General features: G+C 41.0%; 2 protein-coding genes across 7 annotated transcripts in view; one reads left to right on the top strand and one right to left on the bottom strand.

The window, feature by feature from the left end:
• b3galt1b (UDP-Gal:betaGlcNAc beta 1,3-galactosyltransferase, polypeptide 1b) overlaps positions 1 to 7,477 on the top strand; it is a 69,604-nt gene extending 62,127 nt beyond the window's left edge. Inside the window, exons 1-2 of one of the 2 annotated variants that reach the window (XM_034297669.1) lie at positions 1,289 to 1,891; positions 3,374 to 7,477. In XM_034297669.1, the coding sequence (XP_034153560.1) occupies positions 3,618 to 4,607 (990 nt within the window). In that variant the 5' untranslated portion in view covers positions 1,289 to 1,891; positions 3,374 to 3,617 and the 3' untranslated portion in view covers positions 4,608 to 7,477. Of the gene's footprint in view, positions 1 to 1,288; positions 1,892 to 3,373 lie in introns of those variants that run through there. The other variant, XM_010890897.4, reaches the window with a different exon arrangement.
• Positions 7,478 to 8,831: 1,354 nt separating this feature from the next.
• The window catches only part of stk39 (serine threonine kinase 39), a 35,499-nt gene continuing 19,385 nt past the window's right edge, over positions 8,832 to 24,945 (bottom strand). The window contains exons 11-19 of one of the 5 annotated variants that reach the window (XM_010890898.3): positions 23,991 to 24,062; positions 23,602 to 23,724; positions 23,013 to 23,054; positions 22,783 to 22,839; positions 22,099 to 22,166; positions 14,883 to 14,935; positions 14,686 to 14,754; positions 13,455 to 13,519; positions 8,832 to 10,388 (exon numbers count right to left, since the gene is read on the bottom strand). In XM_010890898.3, the coding sequence (XP_010889200.1) occupies positions 10,314 to 10,388; positions 13,455 to 13,519; positions 14,686 to 14,754; positions 14,883 to 14,935; positions 22,099 to 22,166; positions 22,783 to 22,839; positions 23,013 to 23,054; positions 23,602 to 23,724; positions 23,991 to 24,062 (624 nt within the window). In that variant the 3' untranslated portion in view covers positions 8,832 to 10,313. The remainder of the gene's footprint in view (positions 10,389 to 13,454; positions 13,520 to 14,685; positions 14,755 to 14,882; positions 14,936 to 22,098; positions 22,167 to 22,782; positions 22,840 to 23,012; positions 23,055 to 23,601; positions 23,725 to 23,990; positions 24,063 to 24,945) is intronic. The other 4 variants (XM_020055108.2, XM_010890900.3, XM_010890899.3 and 1 more) reach the window with 4 other exon arrangements.

The raw sequence follows: 24,945 nt of genomic DNA, 5'->3' as shown, positions 1-24,945 counted from the left end.
GTGGAGGTCTGTGCAACCCACCAAGGATATGCCTCCCCAGACCATCACTGACCCACCACCAAACCGGTTATGCTGGATGATGTTGCAGGCTGGATAATGTTCACCACGGCTTCTCCTGACTCTTTCACATCTGTCACATTTGCTCAGCGTGAACCTGCCAATTCTGGTGTTCTCTGATGAATGCCAATCAAGCTGCACGGTGTTGGGCTGTGAGCGCAGGTCCCACTAGGATGTCGGGCCCTCATGCCACCCTCATGGATTCTGTTTCTGACAGTTTGGTCAGAAACATGCACACCAGTAGCACGCTGGATGTCATTTTGTAGGGCTCTGGCAGTGCTTCTCCTGTTCCTCCTCGCACAAAGGAGCAGATACCAGTGCTGCTGGGTTGATGCCCTTCTACGGCCCTGTCCATCTCTCTTCGTGTAACGGCCTGTCTCCTGGTATCTCCTCCATGCTCTTGAGACTGTACTGGGAGACACAACAGGAGCAGTCGAGAAGCTGGACTACTTATGCAACCTGAATGGCCTGCAGGTACCGCCTCATGCTACAAGCACACTAGCAAAACGCAAAACTAGAGAAGAATAATTCGGCTAGGATAAGGAGAGAACAACTGTCTGTTACCGCCACCTGGAAAACCATTCCTTTTTTTGGGCTTGTCTTGCTTTTGCCTCTCCAGTGCACCTGTTGTCACTTTCATTTGCAGCAAAACAGGTGACATTGATTCACAATCACTTATGCTTCCTCCCTGAAGTTTAAATTACTTGATGTTACAGTGTCCCTTCATTTTTTTAACAGTGTATATACAGTGGCTCTCAAAAGTATTCACCCCCTTGCACATTTCATTATATTACAACATTAAATCAAAATGGATTTAATTAGGAGTTTTTTGGCATTGACAAATACAATCTACAAAATGTTAACTATTTTCAGATTTTATATTTGACTTCATGGAGTTTTTGTGTTTTGTTTTAGGATACATGTGCAAGTTACCAACTGATGTCGTTTTTAGGCATTTTGAAATGTATTTTAATATGACCAACATTTAAATGTAAATGTATTTCCAACACATGCATACATTTTGGGGGAAACATGTATTATTATTTGACTAGTATTTCGAACTTATGTAGATGTGTCTCTGTTAATGGATAAAATGTACAAGAGACAAGTTGTTTAAAAGATTGGAAATACTGGAAATATTTAGATTGGAAAATGTTTTTAGTGACAGATGGACAAAATCATCAATCATTTTGAAGTAGTCTATTCTAATAATTGCCTTCGTAAGCCTTAAAAATGTGTTGTGCCAAGTTCATTGTCATTACTTTAATATGCTCTTGTACTACAGATTCCCGTTCAAAATGTGTATGTCTGTCACTCTGTTACTGTTATAGCCATAGACATTATCTGGTGTTCTCTGGCGAATGCCAATCAAGCTGCACAGTGCTGGGCTGTAAGCACAGATTCCACTAGAGGACATTGGGCACTCATGCCACCCTCATGGAGTCTGAGGGTGGTGTTATTCTATAATGTGCATTCCATTAATACAATTAAAATGTTGAGATGTGTGCAGTTGAGCCGTATAACCTTTTACTAACCCTGGCCCGTCATTGTAGGGTTTCATAAAGCCTAAGGGCTTTCTGTCCAGTGGGTAAGCTCTATACTAAGTAGGCGGTCTGTAGCCAAAGCTTTAGCAACATGCACTTTGTTTTAGTATGTTGTGGCTTAGACAGTAACTGTCCAATTATACAAACCCTAGATATTAGAAAGCATGTTTCATAACTACCACTAATACAAATAGAATGTTAACTGTATTACTGCACAACTGTTATTTAATGTAAAAGGTGTTTGTGTTTCAGTGACATTAATATATGCAGTGAATGGAGATACACTCTTGGTGAGAATTCAGGGGAAGAAAATATAATTTGACTTTGGCAATGTTTAACCATTTACTAAATGCATTAGTCAGAGTGTTAGCGATAAAGAATCAGACGGTATTCCTAATCCCTCTGAATATATCCCTCAACACTTCTGATATACAGTGGATATAAAAAGTCTACCCACCCCTGTTCAAATGCCAGGTTTTTGTAATGTAAAAGAATGAGACAACGATAAATCATGTCAGAACTTCTTCCACTCTTAATCTGACCAATAATGTGAACAATTCAATTGAAAAACAAACTGAAATCTTCGAGGGGGAATATTTTTAAATAAAAACCTTAACCTGGTTGCATAAGTGTGCACACCCTTTTATAACTGGGGATGTGGCTGTGTTCAGAGTTTACCAAACAAACATCAAGTCCCCCAAAAGCACGTGGGAAAATGTGGTAAGGTCTGATGAAACCAAGGTTGAACTTTTTGCCCATAATTCCAAAAGGTATGTTTGGCACAAAAACAACACTGCACATCACCCAAAGAACACCATACGCACAGTGAAGCATGGTGGTGGCATCATCATGTTTTTGGGCTGTTTTTCTTCAGCTGGAACTGGGGCCTTAGTCAGGGTGAAGGGAATTATGAACAGTTCCAAATACCAGGCAATTTTGGCACAAAACCTTCAGGCATCCGTTAGAAAGATGAAGAGAAAGTTCACCTTTGAGCACAACAACAACCCAAAGCAGACATGCAAATCCACAAAAGCATGGCTTCACCAGAAAAAGATTAACGTTTTGGAATGGCCCAGCCAGAGCCCAGACCTGAATCCAATTTAACATCTGTGGGGTGATCTGAAGAGGGCTATGCACAGGAGATGTCCTCGCAATCTGACGGATTTGGAGTGCTTTTGCAAAAAAGAGTGGGCTTATATTGTCACGTTAAGATGTGCCATGCTAATTGACTCTTACCCAAAAAGACTGAGTGCTGTAATAAAATCAAAAGGTGCTTCAACAAAGTATTAGTTTAAGGGTGTGCACACTTATGCCACCAGGTTATTGTGAGTTTTATATTTTTTATTTTTCCCCCTCAAATTTGAATGTTCATGTTATAGGTCACATTAAAGGTGGAAAAGTTCTGACATGATTTATCTTTGTCTCATTCTTTTACATCACAAGAACCTGGTATTTTAACAGGGGTGTGTAGACTTTTTATATCCACTTTTTATATCCACTTCAGTAAGCTATCCAAAAGATCAATAGACTTTTTCAATTTCCCTGAGCTTTCTGAACTTTTAAGAACTCATACAGCTCTGCATTACAATTGTATTTCATGGTGCACCTTACTGTTGGTTAGAACGTTTGATTGTACTGATTTTAGACATGATTTTAGACATTTAGACATGTATTATTGAATGTAGGAGATGGGAGAGCTGTTTTTTCCAAACCTTTTAAAGCTTTTCCGTTTGTTCTGTTGTTAATATATTATTTCTATCTTTTGTTTTCAGATGTAAATGGAGAAACACAAAAGTCAAGAAGAAAAACAGCAAATCGGTGCAGTTTCAGATTGGATTTTCATTAAAAGGCAAACAACAACCGTCCCATCACGTGCCTCTAAAACAATCCATTACTGACAATTGATGTCAAGCAGCACGTTGTTGCAGCATAATGCTGCCTTGCGAGAAGAAACACTGCTAATGGACAGAAAGCCTTATAAGATTCAATGCATTAAATATATATAAATGTGGCAGAATGCCTTCAAAGGTCTCATGCTTGTACGTGTTGACAGTCGTTTGCTGGGCAAGTGCTCTTTGGTACTTGAGTTTATCCCGCCCGACGTCCTCCTATGTGAGTGGGCAGCTTTCTTTGCCTATCCGGAAGACTGTGAAAACCCTCAAGAACGGCACATTCAGCAACATCCGCACACGAACGCTGAACCCACACGCCTTTGACTTTGTCATCAACGAGCCTAAGAAATGTGAGACCAACACGCCCTTCCTGGTCATCCTTATTAGCACCACGCACAAAGAGTTTGACGCCAGGCAGGCCATTCGGGAGACGTGGGGAGATGAGAGCACCTACAGCGATATCCGCATCATCACCCTCTTCCTGTTGGGCCGCAACACGGACCCGGTCCTCAACCAGATGGTGGAGCAGGAGAGCCAGATCTTCCACGACATCGTGGTGGAGGACTTCATAGACTCGTACCACAACCTCACTCTCAAGACACTGATGGGCATGCGCTGGGTGGCTACCTTCTGCTCCCAGGCCCAGTACGTCATGAAGACGGACAGTGACATCTTTGTCAACATGGACAATCTGGTGTACAAGCTCCTGAAGCCCGCCACCAAGCCCAAAAGGAGGTACTTCACGGGCTACGTCATCAATGGAGGTCCCATCAGAGACATGCGTAGTAAGTGGTACATGCCCCGAGACCTGTACCCTGAAGCCAAGTACCCGCCGTTCTGCTCGGGCACGGGTTACGTGTTCTCAGTGGACGTGGCAGAGCTCATCTATAAGACCTCTCTGCACACCAGACTGCTCCATCTGGAGGATGTATACGTGGGGCTGTGTCTGCGGAAGCTGGGCATTCACCCCTATCAGAACAGTGGCTTCAATCACTGGAAGATGGCCTACAGCCTGTGCAGGTACCGTCGTGTTATAACTGTCCACCAGATCTCCCCAGAAGAAATGCATCGGATATGGAATGACATGTCCAGCAAGAAACACCTCAGATGCTAAATAGCAGCACCTGAGGACTTCAAAACTTGGACCCTTCTGTTTTCATTTTTATCTTTTTAACCCTGTGTTCTGACAAAGTTACTTAAAGTTTCAGATGTCTTTATTTTCTGACAGCATTAGTTTTCAATAGGCCACTATTACAGCACAAGCCTCGGAGGCCTGAGGAGGCATGTTCTCTGAGGCCCGAGGAGGCATGTTCTCGCGGGCCTGAAGAGGCATGTTCTCGGAGGCCTGAGGCTTGTGAAGTGCATGTTCTTGTTGGAAACATTTTAATATACTGTGGTGTTACTAATCATTTTGCAATCAGTGGTTTCAACCAATGACTTCACAAACTCATTTTGATTAACAATTACTCTGTAAATGTAACATTTTGAAGTAACATTTACAAGCAAGGGAGATATTATTAAATGAAAAATAGACATTTGTATCCACTTTATGCCAAACCCTAATGCTGTTTTGGGGACACTAGTTCAGCTGGACAAAGCTTTGCCCATAGACATGTCTTATCCCTCAAACAGGCTTAAGGCTCATCAACTAAAATACACAGTTCATTGAAATAAATTCCACAATGCTGCAGCACGGACAACATTTAGTATACTCTGCAAAATGTAGACCAAGTGTGAATGTTACTGGTTATTTTCTTATGCCATTTAATAAGACATGAATACATCTCTGCTCAACGTACACGATTGGTAGTGATGTTCACTATTACAAAAACTATATGTGTAAGTGAAACAAATGTTCTAAATGTGAATTTGCCTGGGACTTTTTGTTTACATATTGATGTAAATGTAACTGCTTATTTTGGAAACATTTACATGTAATGTATTATTTCTACACTCAAATAATTTTCTTAAGGGGTTGCTTTGAGATTCTGGCAATGAAAGCCTTTATTTGCTTCCCAAGATAAACTCATGAATAACATTTGTACAGTGCCTTTGTAACGTCCCCTTAATTTTCTCCACACTTTGTTGTGTTAGAGACTCAATTTAATTTAATTACAGTTATTTTTGGACATCTATCTACACACACAACACCTCATAAAATATCTCATGTAACAAGTATTTAGACCCTTTATTCAATACTTTTTTGAAGCACTTTCGGCAGTGATCAAAGCTTTGAGTCTTCTTGAGTATGCCCCTACCAGCTTTACACTACTGGATGTACACAGTTCTTCCCATTATTGCTGGCAGATCCTCTTAAACCCTGTCAGATTGGATTGGGACTGTGACTGAACTGTGACCTTCAGGTCTCCCCACAGATGTTCAATGGGGTTAAAGTCCTGACTTCAGCTGGGCCACTGGGCTATTCACAGACTTGTACCAAAGCTACTCTAGCAAGGTATTCCTCTTTATTTTGCTCTGTTAATCCTTCCCTAAATCCAGTCTACCAGTCCCCTGAGAAGCATAGCATGATGCTCCCACCACCAGACTTCACCGTAGGGATAGTCTAGTGATAAGCGGCACCTTTTCTTTGGACAGACGAGGCTTGACATTCAGTCCTAATAGTTTGATTTTGGTCTCATCAGACCAAATAATCATTTTCTTCATGCTATGAGTCCATCAGGTGACATGTTTACTAAGGTGGCATGTCACCTGCTTCCATCTAGCCACAGAAACATAAATGCCTGATTGATGGAGTTCTGCAGAGATGTGAGAGTGGCCAATGGTTTCTTGGTCACCTCCCTCCAAAGCCCAACTGTTTGGCCAGACACCCAGCTGTAGGAGGTCTTGGTGGTTCCGGTTTCCTTCCATTTCAAAATGACAGAACCCACTGTGGTCCTGGGAACGTCCAATGCATTAGCACATTTCTATGACCTTCTCTAGATGTGCACAAATCTCAAATGTCTACGCAGAGTTCTTTGTAGTTCATGTCCAGGGTTTTGCTCTAACAGGCACTGTGTAGTGTGGGACCTTATACAGACAGGTTTGTGCCTCTAAATAATGTCCAATCAATTGCAATTGGCTCAGGTGGACTCGCGTTGTACAGACATCTCAAAGATGATCAAAGAACAGGATTCATCTGAGCTAAATTTTAAGTGTCATGAGAAAGGGTATAAAGACTACGTATGAGATATTTCTGATTTTGTTTTCCAGATTTCCACAAAAAGTCATTAAGGGTTATTGTGTGTATGCTGATTGAAAAAAATACATATTTAAAAATTAAAGTCTATAACAACAAAATGTGGGAAAAGTGAAGGTGTCTGAATATTTTCCGAAAGCACTGTGTGTCTGCATGCACTGTGTCTCTGTATGAAGGGAGTTAGAGAAACAGAGTTAGTTACATGAGTCAACGCAAGGAGCGAAAGTCTAGAGGAACAGCTTTCATGCCACGACTTAGCAATTGCACTAGTTAGCAATTGCAGACCAGCTGGCAACTTCCTTCACTAAGTGCAGAAACAAAATTGTATCTGTGAGTAAATTTGACTCTGGGGAAGGAGACAAAGGGCTTGATTTCCAAAATGTCTAACTATTCCTAACGTGTATTTTAGGTAAATAAATGTGTCATACTACAAGCTTCTGAATCTGATAAACCTGGCTACTATTACTGTATACTGTATTTAGAGAGCTGATTCATTAACACTACCTTTTATCAACAGACATAAATATCATCTTGTGCAAGTGTCAACTTACAGTGTAACTACTATTTACATTCCCAAGTGAATGTATTACCCTGTGTATTTGGCATACCAGCCTTTACTGAAGCACTGCTATTGTAATGTAAAGTAACAGGAAATAATTATATTTGGTTATGGCCATTTTCAAGTGCTTTTTAAAGTCTAGTATTATAAGCTATTGTGACATTTGACTGTGAAAGCATCCATATCTATCCTGAAGAGGATTGTTGTGATATACAATGTTTGTTTTTTTACATAAAAAATATACATACTTGAACAGTAATGAAACCTATTCTGTTGACCCCTAAAATGCATTCACGTTGACAACCTTAGTTTGGAAATTTGATTTGTAGAAATATAGCTGCTTGTGTGGATTTTCATGTTCATAAAATTTTATTGTGGACAGACTCAAGTATCATCCACACATTTCTTCCAGCAAGCAATATAATGTACATGTATGCATTTGTAAAATGTTGATTTTCAGTGGATCCAGCCACTTGAATTGACATACCAAATAATTTCACTTGGAGGTAGGGCTGGGCTATATGGGCCAAGACTTACATCAAGATATATTCAGGATTTTTCATCAATAAATATTAATGATGATTTATTTATTTTGAAATTTTTGTTGCCATTATAATCTTAAAAAATAGAACCCTTTTTTTAATATATAGTTTAAGCTTAAAGTTAAATGCAAGAAATCAAGAAAGAAAACAGATTTTGTTTTGTACAACTTTTAATAATACAATTCTCTAAAACAAAAACTGAAAATTGGAATAGTGCAAATAAAATAACAATGGTGAGCAGCATTATAACTACTTAAAAACTCAGTAATGATATTTACCGAATTATCGCCCAGCCTTACTTGGAGGACATCTTGACAAGTGTCAGTGTCTGCCAAATGGTGACATTACCAGATTCCTTATCCCGTTTTTAATAAATGGAGGCATTGTTTGGCTGAAAGGACACCTCATGGTTTCATTGTCTCCCCCAAACAGTTGCACTTGGGATATGGAAGGAGTGACCTTGACGTGGTTGTGCACAATGACACAATCTCCGTTTTGACACATGTTGTAAATGAGAAAATCAATGCACATATTGGTTTACATCACCCAAAGCCCACTGTTACATATGTGTAACACACTTTAAAGTGATCATACCACCAAAACTAGAGTTTTTCCTAGTCATGGTAAGAACATTCTACATACATTGCAGAAACTTACCTTTTTGGCAATTCACTAGGCCAGTAGAAGAATTGAAGCAATCTTCTTTTGTGAAGTTTTAATTTCCAGTGTAATTATTCACAGTGTAATTACAAAGGAAGCTCATCAAATGGTGCCACAAGTGTTCATTATGATCTCTTCTTCCAAGTATTGCTTTCAATTTATATACTGATTGCTCACAAACCCTTTACCTGATGTGTAAAGACAGACAGTATTACATACTTTAAACGGTTAATACCATGACGTGTAGATGCTACAGACTTTGATCAGTTATGACTTCAACAATAAAGCTCCCCAAAAAAGGCTATTGTGATAAATGTCTGTTGAGCTAAGTTAGTACATGTTTAAGACAATAAGCAGTTAAATCACTACCAGAATATCACATTTGATTTAATAATAGCATTTTTATTTTATTCGTTGCTCCTTAGCTGAAATTTTTAATAGGCTGATTACAGAAAGGGAACAAGGATAATATGCGGAAATGGTACACATACTTGAACATAGAAAACACAATAACTTACCTCTTAAAATATTTAGTACAAGTTAATATTTATTCATCACTTCAATACTTTAGAAAATAATTTAGAGCTACTGTACTTGTTTGGACAAACAAATGGCTCATCAACTTTCAATAGTTGCCTTTGGGTTTCGTTCGCAGATGCTTTGTTATACAGTACATTTCAGAGAATAATATATTTAGGGAAAAATATGTTGTAGTGCAGAAAGACAGAGCAAGTAACAATTTTTAAAGATTTTATCAATTAATTTTGCTTCTGAAAACACATAAAATGAAGCACATTACAGGATTATGGTTTGTGTTACGGTTCAAATGACCATTGTTGTCAGATAACAAACAGGTTAAATACTCATTACAGTTTATACCGTGAGTCTCCCCGGGCCAAGCATTGTTTTGTAGGGTGCTCTGCCTAAAAGTGCATTGTAGCTTTTTCTTTAGAAGATAACTATTGATTTGAGAAAATACTATAATTGAGTTGTATCAATGCTGGAATATATGCAATTTTGTGAATTGTCCAAACAATTGAACATAAACAAGTTCTGCTGTTTGTGGTCTCACTCATTACCTACGTTCTTAGGCACAGATTAATGAACAAGGCACCTCTAGCATCTTTTAAGCATCAACACTGTCGTATGAAGAAGCAGCAAATTACAGACGGCAGCATCTAGGTTTTACCTGTCCTTTACTTTCACCGAAAAATGGGTCCCCTAAATGTGTTGGTTTATGCTAATTTATAAACCGTAGAGATCATTCTGTTGAAACATTCATTCTGTTTTCATGAAAATGTGCTTCTTCTACAAATTAAATAAATTGTACATTCTGAACAGAGACTACAGAAGTATGGGGAACTTGATCTCAAAATGAGTGGCCTGTGAAAGGAAGCTGAAGAGGCAAACATTTTTACTGCAAAAAGTAACACTGCGAAACAAATAAAATGCCTTTTCTATTCAATGAATAAATAGTAAGAGCTTCGCTTAAAGCAGAGGTAACATAATGAAAAAAAAGGAAAACAACAACATCTCCTAAGCCACTTTGCTTTTCCCCAAGCAATCACCACCAGAGTACATCTTTAGTTTCCTGGGCTGAATCATGGTTTGTGCGCCGGGCCTGGCTTCTGTGGGGCCTGGAGTGCCCATGAGAGGGGCGGTAAGGAGTGGAGGGGGCAGTGAGCCGGGGGCAGGGGAGGAGCTAGCTGAGCGGAGCTGCGACGGAGCTCGGCTTTGGGGCCGTCGAGGGGGGGAGGGGACAGTGGGAGAAGGGCAAGGTGTGTGCGCGGTGCTTTTCAGTCTGTCTGTCTGTTAAGACCTGCCTCCTCCATCTCACCTGCTGTGACCGCGAAGAGGAGGGCATCAGCTAACGCTCAGCTGGGCAAAGCCGACCAGCTTCACATCATCCAGATTCTCTGTGTCATCACAGCCAGAGACCTGATGGGGAAACATAATCAGAAGAGGTATCACCAGACATAATCCAACACCCAATCAAGAGCTGTATCTTTATTGGTTTTGTCACTGATTATTCACTTTAAGTAGTAAGCCACAGTTTAAAGGATTAATAATACTATTTTGACCTCTTAAATTCTTCAAAACCAAGAAAATGTAAAGCCCAGGAGAAATGTGTCCTATTGTAGCAGGGCCATGAAGAACGAACTGAGTGGAGGAATTAAACATACTTAAAAGAGGATTCGCCAATGAAACTTTAATGAAAAAGGTTTGGGAAAATGTCAGCAGCACGTCCCGACAGCCAATGCAGAACCATGTCATTTATCCATTTAATAATAGAACCCGTTTCATTTCCTCAGAGACAGCAGTGTAATAGCGCTTACAGTAACTAAATCGAGTTAGTCTTCATTACGTTGGCGACTATACCATGTCTCTGGCAAAGCTTAAGTGATGCAAAGTGCACCAGGACATTTTTTCTTTTACTTCACTTCGTCTATGAATTCATAAAATGCAACAGGGTCCAATGTGACATACTGTAGTCCACTCCACATCACTTTCATATTTCAAAATGGTTGCGTAGATGTGATCAGTGGCGTAGTGAAACGCTTATGGATTGGCTCCTAAACGGTGCAGTCGGCTTAACAAAGTCTTACATGTCACATAAAACAATTAAAGGGACAAAATGAAACATTTTAAAACATTTCAAACTAGGGATGTCACGAGAACCGATACTTCAGTACCAAGTCGATGCCAAAATTCTGAAAACATGACTGTAATCGTTTTTGTACAGTACCATAGGTACTGGGGATCCGAAGCGTGACAAAGGGAGGCAAGTGCAGCCGCATCTCCGGCGGATGATCGGGGGGTAATAAATTCGCATAAACCAGTAAGCAAACGGTGCCTTCAAACTTTCGAGACTAAAGGTGGAAAAACACTTCCAACTTAGCAAGGCACCTCAAAGACAGACATGCAGATTTATTTCAAGAATTTAAGGTGAGTCTGTTTCAATTCACTTTACATTAACGCATCCAAAGTATTTTCCTTGTTATCCTTATCCTGAAATACACGGTACCATTATTTTTGTTTGGGACAGCTGGCATTGCAGTGTAGCCTAGCCAACTATTATCATAAGACGTTTGCAATGGCTTAACCTCTTAAACCAGGCCTAGAATGTCGCTATGAGGCCAGGCGGCCAAACGAGATTGGAGTAATGTATATGTAAACATAGTTCGTAGTAGTAGGCTACGGTCCTCACCTTTCAGTCTGTGTCATCTGTCATCAAAATGTAACATTAGCGTTTTAAATAAATATTTCCGGACTAATGGTCTGTCACCATATCAGTAAATTTAAATTAAAGCTTGCACTTCGAGTAGAGGTGTGTGTTTGTGTGTGTGTGTGTAGCCTCTGCTTTTTTCGTAAGTACATGGGATTTATTGTTTTGTTTTAGTTTTCTTACCGTGGTATCGAATTGGGTATCAAGAATCCTGGAATTTCGCTGGTATTGGTGTCGACTACTACATTTCTGGTATCGTGACATTCCTATTTCAAAGTAATTGATACAGTACGGGAATCTGCATGTATCACTGTAGCAAAAATATGTAATCACATACATATAAATCAATGGAATGTAATTAGTGTTCTGTGACAGTTTTTAAAATGTACAGTAAACTTCAAAAGTATGTGGACAATGACACATTTTGCATTGTAGCACAGGGAGAACCACTGAAAGCCAGTGGTCTCACAACCCTCCCTATCATGTTAAACTAAATAAGCTTTGATGTAAAAAAAAATAAAAATAATAAAAACTGAATAATTTTCTCTGCAATTCAGTCACAGGTATGGATAACTCCATGAAAGCTCTACGAAAGCTAAAGAAATGTACCTTGTGTTTTTCATTTCATTTTATTGACAAATTCACCTGAGAGTGAAGAATTTCTAAGGCAAAATTCCAAACTACTTATACTCCTATGCTGCCCCACAAGGAGGCCTTATTACTGGTAACACGAATTTAGATTGGTTTAAGTGGAGTTCCTGAGAGGCAATCAATATCTCAATTTCACTTTGCTATTCCCCTGGAAGTGGTACAGCGTGAGTCAGTGGCCCAATGTTTGTCTGCTTCCAGGCATTTACAGCAAAGCATGTAGCAGGGCTCAGCCTCTCCCCGGCGTCTGGGGTTTCAGCTGCCTGATCTACACAGAGAAGAGACCATAGGCTGTGCTGATTCCTCTCACAATGCCCACAGTGGCTGCTCAAACCACTGGCTGAGTTTGATCATAAAGCTGCTCACCGAGTCCTGTGGTATAAATCCACTCGGTCAAATGTAACAAATTGTTCTCCAAGTGAAGATAACTATTCTCATTGTCCACGTGTTTCATGAGACTGCCAACATAATTCATTGTTTTGGTCGATATTTGGAGTTAAGTGGCTGGGTGTGCGTTTCTGCTGCCTGGACATGAGCAGTGTGTTAACAAATAGAAATGAGCAAGTGCTTTGTCCAATATCTTTACCCACTGGCCAACTGCACAGCCTGGCTCCTCCGATGCAGTTCTGCACCGCAGAAGGTCTCGGGCGACATTCACCATCTGCTGATAGACGTATGTGGTAGAGAGGGCCAGCAGTGATGTAACTGTGACCCACCGCACAGATGCTGTTTACCTCATCCACGCCTTCTGAAAGGCAGCCAGAAAATAGCCCCAACATTCCGGCAAGTCCACCGGGATTGCCATAATTGCTCCTTAATTCTCCTCTGGAGAGAATTTGCATTGTTCCGCTTGGTGTGGATTCAATTTAAATCGCATAGCGGGGTGCTCGCAGGGCAGCATATGCGCAGATTAGGAGCGTCAACCATCAGTATTCCACTTAGAGGACAAAGTTAGTGATGCGATACGCCTGTCATCACAGATTTTCTCTAGGACCGCTATTCATTTGGGATTTGAATAACGTTTGTCTATTTTCAGACAGTAGTGGAAGTCAATCTAAGCGTCCCTCCCTTATTTCACGTGGCCATTTCCAGACATTTGGTTTTGTGACATCCCTCATCTGGTCACTCACCAGTTTAAAGGTCAACACTTTGCAGGTAGTCGGATCATCTACTATCTTCTGAAGGTTATCAGCAACTGAAAGGTAATTAATAGAGAATGTAGGTGTTCATTTGGATGTTGCACATTCCCGTCCTAGATCAAGAATAAATCAAGACTGCTCTCATGCTTTGAACCTGACTTTCGAGACATGCATGTAATTGCCAAAAAAACGGAAAACTCCAGATATATGTTTGTGGTACACAGTAATGCACTCCATGTATAGTACTGCCAGATCAGCGTGTTGTTTGCCAACATAGCTACCATATTTTAACATTGCCAAATCTACATGTGATCTTTTGAGTGCATTTCCCACTTCTTATGGATTATGATTGGATTGTAAGATTTACAAGAGTCATGATTACTGTAATGTTTCATTTTCACCCATCAAACGCATTATACTTAAAACATGTCAACTTCAACTAGTACAAATATCCTTTGGATAGCTCAGCTACTAGCCTGTGTGTGTTGGTTTTTGCTTGGTCATTATGGGGTATTGTGTGCAGATTTTCGAATAAGGCTGTAACTTAACAAAATATGGACAAAGTAAAGGGGTCTGAATGATTTCCAAATGCACTGTAGCTGAACTGCTGCATCTAGAAATATGTATTTTGCAATGATCACACCTAAAAACAATGTTGTTTTGAAAAGCCAATGTTATATATCATCAATATTATTGATAATGATTTAAAGCTACTCTAAACTAAAAGCTTTACAGTAGTGTAATTACAGTGCTATTATTTAATTTTGTTAAAAACATTAATCAATCCATTCAGAGAATTCTGTTATGAACTCGCACTGTACATCCAGAGAAATACCTGGGCTAAAAGCCACCTTTGAGAAAAAAAAAGTGTTTGATTTAGTAAAATAGTTGTAACATATAACCTCCAAACCAACATAACCTCCAAACCAATATTCCCTCCAAACCAACATACACCCTCCAAACCAACATACACCCTCCAAACCAAAATATAACCTCCAATCTAACATATACCTTCCAAACCAACATATAACCTCCAATCTAACATATAACCTCTAAACTAACATATAACCTCCATATAACTAACATATAACCAACATATAACCTCCAAACAGCTTTTAAGTATTTGACATATCTGTATTTGCCCAATGCCTGAAAAATATATGTTGAACATGTACAGTAGGTTTAAATAAGGCCTGCAGTACATAAAAATTGAGACATTTACCAACAACAACATCGTGTCCATTGACAAGTCCAGCTGAGAACAATTCCTGGGAAACGCCATCGGCAGTGTCTATGAGAAGAGCAACATACACCTTTACAGCCAGGTGAGAGGTTAATTACTGCATTTTGTACCAATTGCTACACTTCAACAAAAACACATTATCAGGAAGATAAGCTCATTGATACAGAAGTTCTTACCTCGACCTGGTGTAAACTCAAACCGGATATCATTTAACTCCTTCCTGGAGTTCCTGGAAAGGGAGATGAGGAGGTGATCAGCAATTGACAACTCATGTTTCCTAGGAACCCTCCAGGATATATACCATAAGGAGTCCCAGGACATTGTTAGTCTGATTCCACATCTGTTTGTGCTTTCAACAAACCAATGCACAACGACAGCAGTCGGACAAGTTGGCTACAGCACATACTAATGTAGTACCAGGCAAAGAATGGCTGTATGGTCCACTTCACTCTGACTGTCTGAAGTCGCTAACAAGCAGAACCATGAAAATGGAAAAAGATAGCCTGGCTGTCACATTCACAATTTAACAATAGTAGTCTCTGGGCCTCACACACTGGGACGTGATGATAAACTCGTCGTTATTTTCCTTACTAACTCTGTGTTACTATTATCTACCATAATATGATCCTGTATTTACTGACAACACAGATGGTGTAGCAGTAGTGTGGAAATATGAATCCTTGCATGCGACTCAGCCTGCTGTGGTCACTACACTGTCAGCCAACCGGGGAGATGAGGCGATCAGGAAATCAGGTGAGACGGCTGAACCAATTCAACAACGGAGAACAGATTGTGTTTTGACTGCACTAGACGGCTGAACTGCAAATGCGTGAGTGACGCCTTCAGCCGTTCTAGAAGTTAACTCTGTACTGCAGGCAGTAGATATATATCATGACTCTGCCAAGAAACCTTTGATATTGTGTATCAGCAGGAATAGAGTAAATTTTTTGAGAATCTCAGTGCGTTCCAAGAAGCTGATATGGTAACTATGTTCATGCAATTTAGTTGTAACGGATTTGGAACTGAAGGTTTCTTAGTGTATTAAGTAAAATTCCATTTGTATGCCTATATCCTGTGACCATTTCACACTGTGCAACAACATCTTCTCTAACCTGTGGATTGTTATAGTACATACATGAGATCATTCGAAAAAAGCTCCCTACAACGACTGATGGGTGTGACAGCTTCAGAAAGAGATGAGCGGGTGGGCAGGGCCCTGTAGGATTACCTTGGTCTGTAATTAAGCTGCATAAACCACAGCCTTCTCAGCCCGCCTGCTAGCCCTCGACCCACATTTTGGAGATTTTGCATGTAAGGAACATGCTCTGACAGTTTTGCGAGAGAGAGAGGCAGTAGGAGGAGAGAGTGGGAGTGAATTTCCATCAGCAGCTTGTAAGTTTACTTTACTTGTCCAATCCTATAGAGCCACAGCTAGAGAGAAGTCAGGGGTGACATTTGGGCTTAGCCGATGGATGTTGGATGACTGTCATGTTCACCTACAAACACTGGTAGTGCCTACTGGGGATAAAGCTGTTAAATTTACAAAAAGGTTTGACTTGTATTATTCTAATATAAAAGTTATTTTAAAATACATTTCTATTTGTTTAGTATACATACTAAATATCTGATACTGTATTTAAACGCTGTGTCTTTAAATGGCTAAAATGGCTAAAAACCTTTACACATCTAGAGGAACAAAGCCAAAAACTTTGGCTGTGTATTTTTTTGTTGGTGCTAACAGACGGTTTCAATTGTTGTGAAAACACATTGGGGATACAACTAACTTCTACGCATCCTTTTGAGGGAGGTACTTAAACATTAAAATCTCATTGATCAAAGTTTCAACCAAATATTACCCTAATGTCCACCTTAGAACGGTGTGCCTAGTGGGAGCAGGCTGGAAGGTCTTCGCTAACCACATCTGGCAGAGGGCCTGAGCTCGTATCTCTATCTGCCTACAGTACTTAGTCCTCCTCCGAGAGTTTAGCAACAGATGCCTGGAAAGTCTCCGTCAGATTACATTGTGGGAGGTTAATAGATTGGGTAGCACAGTTGGAGCTAAACCGCACGCACAGACTAGAAACCCATTTGAGAAGTTTGGGGGATATAGTGTGCATCTTTAAAATGTAAATCCTCCAGAGTGTTAAGAGTGTTAGGATTTTCCTTAATAACTGTTATTATCATCCCATCAACACAGGAACCGAGGAAGACCATAACTTTGCTTAGCCATCTTTAAATCCCAGCATCCCACACCATCCGAAAGTATCACTAGAGATGACAGTGTGCACAAACCAGCAAAGAAGAGTGGAGTGTTTACCAGGTAAAACATGAGCTCTAATAATTCATGGGTGTATAAAGAGATGTTCTATCTACTAAACCAGATTTCACCTGATAAGCAAAGATACTGTAGTCCAGCTCAAACACTTTTACAAAGAGAGTTCTAGTCAAGAAGGGGAGACAAGTTCCACTGCATCACACGACAGAATGTCATCACTCCCAGGTCCCCGGAGTACATAAGGTAATGCTCGTCACAAAACACACGAACGCTTCTTAACACTCAGAGAGTTCGGTGTGAGTTCAGGACAGAGGTCTGTCGTGTATAGACTACACGGGAGTACTCTTGAGTCCTGTCACGCTGACAGGGTGGTCACTTCTTAACACTCAGAGAGTTCGGTGTGAGTTCAGGACAGAGGTCTGTCGTGTTTAGACTACACGGGAGTACTCTTGAGTCCTGTCACGCTGACAGGGTGGTCACTTCTTAACACTCAGAGAGTTCGGTGTGAGTTCAGGACAGAGGTCTGTCGTGTATAGACTACACGGGAGTACTCTTGAGTCCTGTCACGCTGACAGGGTGGTCACTTCTTAACGCTAACAAGTACAATCAATACGCAACATTTGAGGTAAACATGAGTGTTAGGAGACTAAGTATTTCAGAGCTCCAACCTTGAAAATGCTTCATGAATGGGGCCCACTGTTTAAGATGACACAGTGTTAGTGTGTTAGTAATTAACTTTGGATGGATTGAACTGTGAAAATAAAGAATAGCAATTTGTCTTCCTTGCGTAGGAAAGCATTGTTCATAGTTTCCCATATATTATGACTCACTGAAAATGGGTTTAATTAATTAGTTTACCACACTTCGATGCACAATAGTCAGTTTTTGTCTGAGTCTACTGTTCTGGAAATTTTGAACTAAGGTATATTTGAGAAATGTCTGTCTTTCTATTGCCTGGTATGTAAATCTTTACTTTGATTGTGACACACACGTCTGTATAATATCAAAGCACCACTAGGTACTTTGACCATCTATTTCCTGCCTAGACCAAGAAGGGTGCCAGGCCTTTGTTTCTCAGGAATGTGGTCCTTGGGGGGAAGTAAGGTCAGTTGGCCCCTTTAGGTAAACACTACAGTAAACATTATGGCAGGAAGGATACCATTTGGGTAAAACCTATGTGACAACAAGACAGATGGGCAGCATCTTACCATACCCCTTTTTCCACTGTAAGTACTGATGACTGTTCATGTATTAAGTTAGACACCTCGGATGATTATGTTTGTAAGCATTTGACGCGTCTCTCTATTTGCAAATAAATGTAATTATGCCATTTTGTCTCTGTACTTCCTCTTTAAGAGTTCTGATCGATGAAATTGCCATCACACTACACAAAGCCTTCTGGGCATGATAGCACCAGCCCGTGGACAGTAAGAATAAAAATCTGAGATCTGTGCCAAAGTACACTTTCACAGAGCATATCAAACGCTCAATTTCTTCTGTACAAAATACACATTTCAACTCTCAGGTCATTCAAACGTTTCCTGTTGTTGTTATTGTCTTTTATCTTTGTTTCCTGCCAGTTCAAGTCCCCCCCAGTGTTTGTAATGTCCCTTGTCTGTTTCAGACAAACATCAACTGCACCCAGGCATCATGACCTACTAACAATAACATCCCATCTGAATATGTCTCTAAAGAGCCTTAACTGACAGGTTCACAATAGCATAAATCCATTTCTAATCAGCCTTAATACCCTCATTGGTTTTGGGAGAATTGATAATTGTGCTGTGTTTGTTCTTTTCTGATGCAATTACGTTTTTCTCTTATTTGCTTTTTATCTTTCCCAAGAGAATCCCCACCACAAGATCCAGCCTTGATACCAACAGCGCTCTGTTCATGATTCTACTATTCAGTGAAGCAACTGTGGGATTAAACGATAATTATCTTTTAATCTGTATTGATTATAATGATTACTAAGCTGAAAACTAAAAATGCAACTTTCTTCTTTCAGAATAACAAGAGAAATCAAAACATAAATGTAACCATGAATGGATGTGCATTACAACAGAAGATTATGAGAGGTGGAATGTGGCTTGATCTCTTAGCTACAGATCAATCATTGATTAATATACAAAGACGTATCCATACGAGAGTCGTTGCTGTAATGCCACTCTGACTGGAGAGAGACTGGAAAGACATTGCTGGCACGATTCCATATGGCCTTTACATACGTAATAATGCTATACATTTGGGTAAAATCAGTTTGCAGAACGGTAACATGCCTTCTTCCCCGGACTGAATTTCCATAACGTTAATGAGCTTTGAATGTAAATGAACTACAGTGATCTCACTTGTCCCACTATTACGTTAAGAAGATAACATTCTCCAAGCTCCCTGGGGATTTCCTCTGAAATGCACAAAAGAACATTCATTTCTGTAAATCTTTTTGCTCCACCTAACAAGCTTGCTTAGTATGCTCCCAGTCTGTTGGCCTACAGGGGCCACCCAGTACCTCGCTCACTCTTTCCTCTCTCCAACTCTGACTTCTATTCAGTTTAGCGATAAACCTGTTGTCAAGATCTCACAAAATACACGTCAACCCCTTGGTTGACAAGCAAGACTTTAAAAACATGTTGCCGAATCTGAGGTCGTAAGACCGCCCATCGGAGGTCGGAGAATTTGGGATTTGCGAAAATGGTTTGAGTGGCCTACGCCACAAGGAAGATATCAGGCCAGCTGACACTACCAGTTCTTTGTTGCTGTTTTAGACCAGGTAGGAAACATCTTCCAAAGAGTTGTGACATAACCAGAACATAATGGAAATCAGGACAAAACTGCACTTGGTTTTAGCAAATATAAATATTCCCTATTTGCAAAATTACCATACATCAAAAGATTTTAATTCAATGTTTAGGTTTTAATCAGCGATTTCCTGGCCATCCTAATGCACTTCTCCAACTCCACTGATCTAGTAGATATCTTTGTGCTCCGCCCACAAATGGCGTTTTATTAATTGGACGTGTTGTGAGGTGTCACCAATTGGTTACCATTTCTCTACCATGGACTGAACTGTGTCCAAACATTTCTGGAATGTGGTCCCAGTTTTTCCACATGTGATCTATCTGGATTCTACAATAAATCCATAGAGAGCATGATGTACTGAACTGAAAAAGAATTGTTCTAATGTGGATTGGATGTGCCGAGGGCAACCCATAAAGACGACAGGTAGCCTATTGGTTAGAGCATTGTACTGATAACCAAAAACTCTTAACCCTAATTGCCCCAGTAAGAAGCTGTGGATAACAGCACCGGCTGAAAATGTAAAAAGACTCTTACAGGTGGAGGCTGTGTACAGCTGACGTCTTTGGACACAAGCTTTACAAACAGCGAGTTGATGAGGGCACATGGTGTGATGATCATAATGTAAGCCTCTTGTTTCATTACACAGACTCAGGACTCTGGGGATACAATAAATTGTTGCAGACATCCATCAAAGCTAGCTTATGGCATACTAAAAGCTGTGAAATGGGACCGATGGAAGTTACCCGCGTATAAAGGTATCTTTCCTGCAAATCAAATGTCGTGTAACGCTCTGTCAAATGCTTCCAGAACTTCTTTAACAGTTCATGGAATAAACAGGGTTATAGAGAAACTGCTGTGCAAATACTTCTGCATACTATTTCTACATGACGCTTGTCAAGTGAACGCAACAAAGCTGCATTACGGCTCTGTGAGAGATGGGAGTTGACAGGGCTAAGATGAGTTTATCTGGTCCTTACATTTGGAGTAGTCTTAAAATGGAGAGGCCTGGTAAAGGAGCTGCCCTCTTTTGCTACTGCGTGACATCGACTGACTGTTTCAGCACAGATCAGGGTGTGGATCTTGTCAGTTGGCTTTTTTTCCTTAATCAAGAGACACATCACTGAAATCTATTTGCTGTGGCGAGACCATCCTATTAAACCAGGACTAGTTTAAAGCATTGCACCTACCGCAAGACACTATCTCTCTCTGAGTCTGGGCTAAAAACACATTGCTCCTCGTACACTACCAAGGGAAACTGGATGAAAAAACTGCAATGAATGGAACCACGGGCAATGAAAAATAGCTCCAGCTCTACTGGTCTCAAGACTATCCATTTATTTATGTCAGGGTTAGAATAATTACAGTCTACCTCCAGTTGGCCTGTTGTTGGTGTGCAGTGGAGGGGTGGCTTTGTGTGGTGTACTGGGGGCCTGGGGAGGGCCCTTCAGATGGTGCCTGTTATCTCATCAACCCAGAGCTGCAATGCTACTCTGCATCCAGCACTCTATTCAACTAATCAAGAGAAGTCCAGAACTTTCCAGATGCACTCTATTGTCTGTGGCAGTTCCTTTGCATTGTGTGTGCGTGTGTATGTGTGTGTATCACCGTTTTCACATTTCCCTTGCATATCCTACTTTCAGACATTATGTTTAAATCTGCTTCCATTTCGCTGAGGGGGAAGTAACAGGATCGAAAATCAATGTAATAAATGTAAACTGTCTTCCATTTCTGTCTGAAGCCAAAACTACACTAGTTATCGCATCATAAAAAGACTGAATATATAAACAAGTCGGAGCGTATTTCTAATTCTAAACGTATTCTATATAAGTCTCAACCTAAATCTAATACTGAAACCTATTCAACATTGGTCATTAGTCTAAGCCAAAATCTAATCCTATAGCTATTCCATATCGGTTGTATATCTAGCTACAATTGTGAAATATAATTTGAAGAAAATCTGTTTAACCTAGCAGCTCCGTTTAAGTGGCTCGAAGTCCCTGGACTCAGTGAAACAGAGGTCAGGTCAGATCAGGTTAGACTTGTTAAGTCTGGTGGCAGCGGGGGCAAGTCATTAACAGTCCCTTAATTCAGTCTCTCAGAAAACACAATAACGTGGAGTCAATGGAAACTCAATGGATCTTAATACTCCCTTCCCTCCAAAACAATCTCTTTGCTAGATTAGAGCGAAGATCATCTCTTTAGAAGGCCACGACATCATTAGGTCAACATTGGGTCTATTAGCAGCAGAGCACATGTCTGAGCTCTGTTTGGGTGGAACAGATAAAAGGAGAATGAGAACCAATTTAAAGTGCATTTACCTCAGTCGTAAGACCATATTCAGAGCAACAGGAATATAGGGCCCTGTGTTCTTCTCAAACGGTTGAACCTGTAAGTTAAACAGAGTCTAGTGAGTTAATAAAGCCAGCAAGTCCTCAATATCTCCTGTACTATAAATATATCTGTTGCTCGCACAGTGCTGAAATGATTAAACTTCCAATTCAACAGAAGAATACATTAATCACACAAAACCCATTCCATTTCTACAGAGTAAATACTTGTATTGATGTATTCTGACAAGATAATTGAGTTCTGTTTGTGAGGAGGCACAATCCTTTGACGCTGACTCCAGTAGATCCTGACTCAAACAAAATAAGAACTGCGCACTTATAGCCTCCATCACTGTCATACAGGGAGGGGTGTGCGTGTGTGTGTGGGGGGGGGGGGGGGGTGTTGTTAAACCTTAAACCGCTCCGGCTCATTTCTGAAATGACAATGACTGGCCAGAAAAAGGCTCTGCGCCTTTTAGATGACAAACAGCCTGGACCTGAGCCGGCAGATGGACAGCCATTCTCTGACTTATTACTGCTGAAAGGTCTCCTCCAGGAGCGGGGAGTGAGGGGGGCACAGCGGGCACAGGCTCAGCGGTGCGTCAAGGTCACTGAGTCATGACAAATAACATCTGCCTCTGCTGGTGGCGGCGAGGCTACTTCCCAAATCCTCACCTGGGGATGCTGAATGGACAGTCCTTCCATGGGAACTCGGTTGGCGTTTTCCACATCCTGAGGCACAAAACAAAGTTATACTGTGGTGAAACATGCAAAAGGTAGAACAGCTATGTAGCGGTCATTCGTCTGTGCTGGACAACCTGTTTTGTGGGGAAACCTGGTTTAGAGTGGCAAATCTTTGCAAGAAATTAAGAAATTGGTCATCTCAGTCATTTTAGCTGACTTACATCTTTGTCTTCCTCTTCGTTTTCCTCTCTGACCCTTTGTGACTGCAAATGAAAATCAAACACAAACATAATGATATTCCTAGTCTTGACTAATCTAAATATGACTCAGAGGTAGAGCGCAATCACCTTAGAAAGCAGTCTCCGCAGGATAATTAGCATAATGTAGCGTACAGGAGGCAAACGAAAGATTCTAAGCTGACGAAGATGAAATATTATTATCAGCATTTCATTCATGCCATCTTTGCTTTGCGTACATTTTCCCTGTAAGAGACATTCAGGTAAAGCCCCTATATCAAAGGCCCATTTGATCACTTTGATCATGCCTGTCTCCCTGGCCCCCATGCAGCTATCTTACAAACCCTTACCAACTGCCTCCTGCAACACATGACAGGCTCTTTTCTGAAACAAAGCTATCTCTCAAATATCTAGTCCACCAGAGAGGGAATGTACAAAGGCAAAAATAAAAAAGGGAGGTATAATTGAGTCAAAGTACAAGCCACAGATTTAGAGAACATCCCTCAACATTGGTTGTCCGTTACGGCCCACGTGGCTAGGTTGGCGTTGCGTCTCTCTTCCTGGTCTCACCTACCCTGCCCTGATTGACGGCCGCCTTGCCCTCCTCGCTGCGCTCGTCCAGCTCGTCGTCGCTCCACTCCCAGTCTCCGTCCACGGTCTTGTGCAGATGACCACTGGACCCGGGGACTCTCCTCACCTGGGACGGACACAGCGCAACTGTTACACGCCTTCAAACTGAACGAGGAAAGCAATATATTATGTTTTGTAGTATCCATCGGGCTTACACAGCCTTCGTAAAGGGTGCAGAAAGATGCCGGTAAACAAGGCACCAATTGGACTGTTTACAACAGTGCACCGAAACTATGCACAGGGAAAAGTAAACACGGGAATCCTTAAGCAGCTAACTGGATTGGTCTAAGTGGAGGCACCCAGCATTCTAGGGCTAAGTCAAAGAACATGTACCCTTCTGATGGCATCAGGTTCTTTCTCCGAGCCTGAGACAGAGCCCATGCTCCTGGAATTCTGCCCTGGCTCCTTGAGCAAAACAAAAAAGCATCAGTCCACTCTGATCGTCATCACCTGCATTGTGTGGATGCATGGGAAAGTTCAGAGGCATGCAGGTCTCCCCGAAACACACACGGCAAAACCACACTGTCTAACGCCGAAGCATGGGAACAACTCAAATTAGTACATAGTAGGAACAGGAACTGCAATTTGTACTGGCATGCACACTTGGAGAAAGAGGCGATAGAGAATATATGGGATAAAGATGTACGTTGAGTCATATACGGGAGCCTCCTATGGATGTTCTGTTTCTACGCCGCGTCATCTGTCTCTGTGCGTGTCAAATCGCTCTCAGTGTCGTATCATGATTCTTTTTCAGCGTTCAACTGCGGAGCACATGAATGACTGCTGCAACCCACCGCCCACGATAACAGCTCAAAGGAATAGCCTTTGATCAATACCTCCCTATGAGATCAACTAAAATGTTAGCCTGCCCCCTGCTGGCGAAACGACAGCTAAAATCCTGTAATTGCCCAGTTCAATGCCTCACATATTTGTATATTTATTCAGTGGAGTTGAGTTAACACACTGGCACAATAATGGCTGACTGTTCATTGTCCGATGCAGCTGTGGCCAAATGTTTTCGGGGCTGAGTGGCTTTCATCACCCATTGGACACCTGCATCTTCACCACCGGTCACACATGAACAAGAATCCAACAAGACTAATTAGAATTTGGAATCATTTTGGCCCAGTTTTGACTGAAAGTGCATCTCACTGTCAGTATATCGGGAGGGAACTCAAACAAATCCATGTGTGAACACCAAATGTTTTTTGTTTTTTTATTGCAACTAATCACTTAGAAGAAGTGCTTGTGCAACAGTGCCTTTAGATTAGCCAGCATCCGTAGATGC

This window comes from Esox lucius, chromosome 16, assembly GCF_011004845.1.
Source record: "Esox lucius isolate fEsoLuc1 chromosome 16, fEsoLuc1.pri, whole genome shotgun sequence".
In the NCBI taxonomy this organism is placed as follows: Eukaryota; Metazoa; Chordata; class Actinopteri; order Esociformes; family Esocidae; genus Esox; species Esox lucius.
The sequence above is the reverse complement of the archived record's forward strand: the minus strand, read 5'-3'. Positions and strand labels throughout refer to the sequence as shown.